The sequence below is a fragment of a genome (genome assembly GCF_019968985.1).
Source record: "MAG: Porospora cf. gigantea B chromosome Unknown PgB_NODE_7913_length_1447_cov_237.75, whole genome shotgun sequence".
NCBI lineage: Eukaryota > Apicomplexa > Conoidasida > Eugregarinorida > Porosporidae > Porospora > Porospora cf. gigantea B.
The window spans coordinates 1-1,447 of record NW_027179261.1 but is presented as its reverse complement, the minus strand read 5'-3'; the positions used below and the strand labels follow the sequence as shown (position 1 = coordinate 1,447).

General features: G+C 55.1%; 1 protein-coding gene across 1 annotated transcript; it reads right to left on the bottom strand.

The window, feature by feature from the left end:
- Positions 1–148: 148 nt before the first annotated feature.
- KVP17_000280 (uncharacterized protein) lies at positions 149–1,435 on the bottom strand (the record flags this gene model as incomplete). Its single annotated transcript, XM_068519857.1, has 2 exons — positions 149–881; positions 909–1,435. The coding sequence occupies 2 exons, from the start codon at positions 1,433–1,435 to the stop codon at positions 149–151; spliced, it is 1,260 nt and encodes a 419-aa protein (XP_068371780.1).
- Positions 1,436–1,447: the final 12 nt, after the last annotated feature.

Here is a 1,447-nt window from a genome sequence, read left to right as displayed (position 1 = left end):
ACGCCCCAGAAGGAGACGTCCTGTTGCAGACACTCGTGGTAAGGACTTGTGGTGGTGGTGGAAGTCGTAGTAGTGGACTTCTCTGGGTACAGGCAAGCGATGTCTCCAGACACGAAATCACGGTTCCACTTACTGCCCGTTGCAGCACTCAAGAGGAAGCACCCTCCATTCGTAGCAGTGTACATGAAGTGCTGACACTTTGGATCCATACGGCAGTCGTCAGTGCAGGCGACGAGAGATCCGGGCCGCGTCTGACGGTAGTAGGAACCAGTGAGCTGGACCCCTTCTCGGATACACGGGTGCGAGAAGCCTCGCGTTGTAGTGCTGGTTCGGACTGCTGGGGCAAAGCAGCTTCTCTCACCAGACACGAACCCATGATTCTCCTCTCTATAGCTGACACTGGACTTGAGCCAGCATCCGCTATCAGCATAGCGCCAAAGGTACGCAACACAGTCAGAGCGCCGGGCGCAACGAACCATACAAGCATCTGGATTCGAGGTAACCGCGTGCTCAAGGTCAGGTCCAGCAACCTCAATAAGCTTTTGGCAGGGCCCCAACGGGTTGGGGTATTCGCCAGAATCACCAGATCCAGAATCACCAGATCCAGAATCACCGGATCCAGAATCACCAGATCCAGAATCACCGGATCCAGAATCACCGGATCCACCTCTTCAAAGCAACTTTTTCGTCCCGAGAAATGATTGGTGGAACTCGTGAGGTGCAAGATGTTTCTCATGAGCCGACACTGCTGGTTGCGTCTGTCCCAAGAAAAAGCGTGACAAGCTTTCAACCGCAGGCAGGTAGCCCAGCACTCGTCTACTGTTCGGGTCCTGGTGACCTTGGCGTCGATACCGTTATAGACCTCTCGCTTGATGCAGGGGCTGTGTAAAGGGAGTCTCCATCCTTACTTCGGAACCGTGGCGTTGCCGAAACATTGCATCGACGCCGAGGAGTACAGACTGGCAGCTCGCTCACTCTGTGAGGATCTAAGAAGGGTGCATTGGTGAGTGCTGTGGTTCCAGGTGATATACCGGCAGTTGGGAGTCCAGGTGCAGTTCTTGACACACACCTCCGGGCTGATGGTGTTAGCCCGCCGGACTACGGCGCCTGTCATAATCACGCCTCCACGAATGCAGTGGTGTGTCTCAGGCTCGCCGTTGGGATAGTAGCAGCTCATAGCTCCCGACTGATGGCAATGGCTGGGTCCCACTCGGCTCAACGTGGAAAGCAGATCGCACGTTTTATGAATCGGATCGAACGAGAAGTAGAGACAGCCCGGTTTCCGGTGACACGCGCTTGCGCAGGTCCCAGACGCGGACGCAATGGTCCTCACTATTTTCTGGCCTTCGTACTTGGTCCAGTTCTTGAGGCACGCGTACGGGTCCCTTTTACCCAACGCTAAAGTGGCGCCCACCACAACGTTTAGAAGTTGCATTGTTTGAAAGTA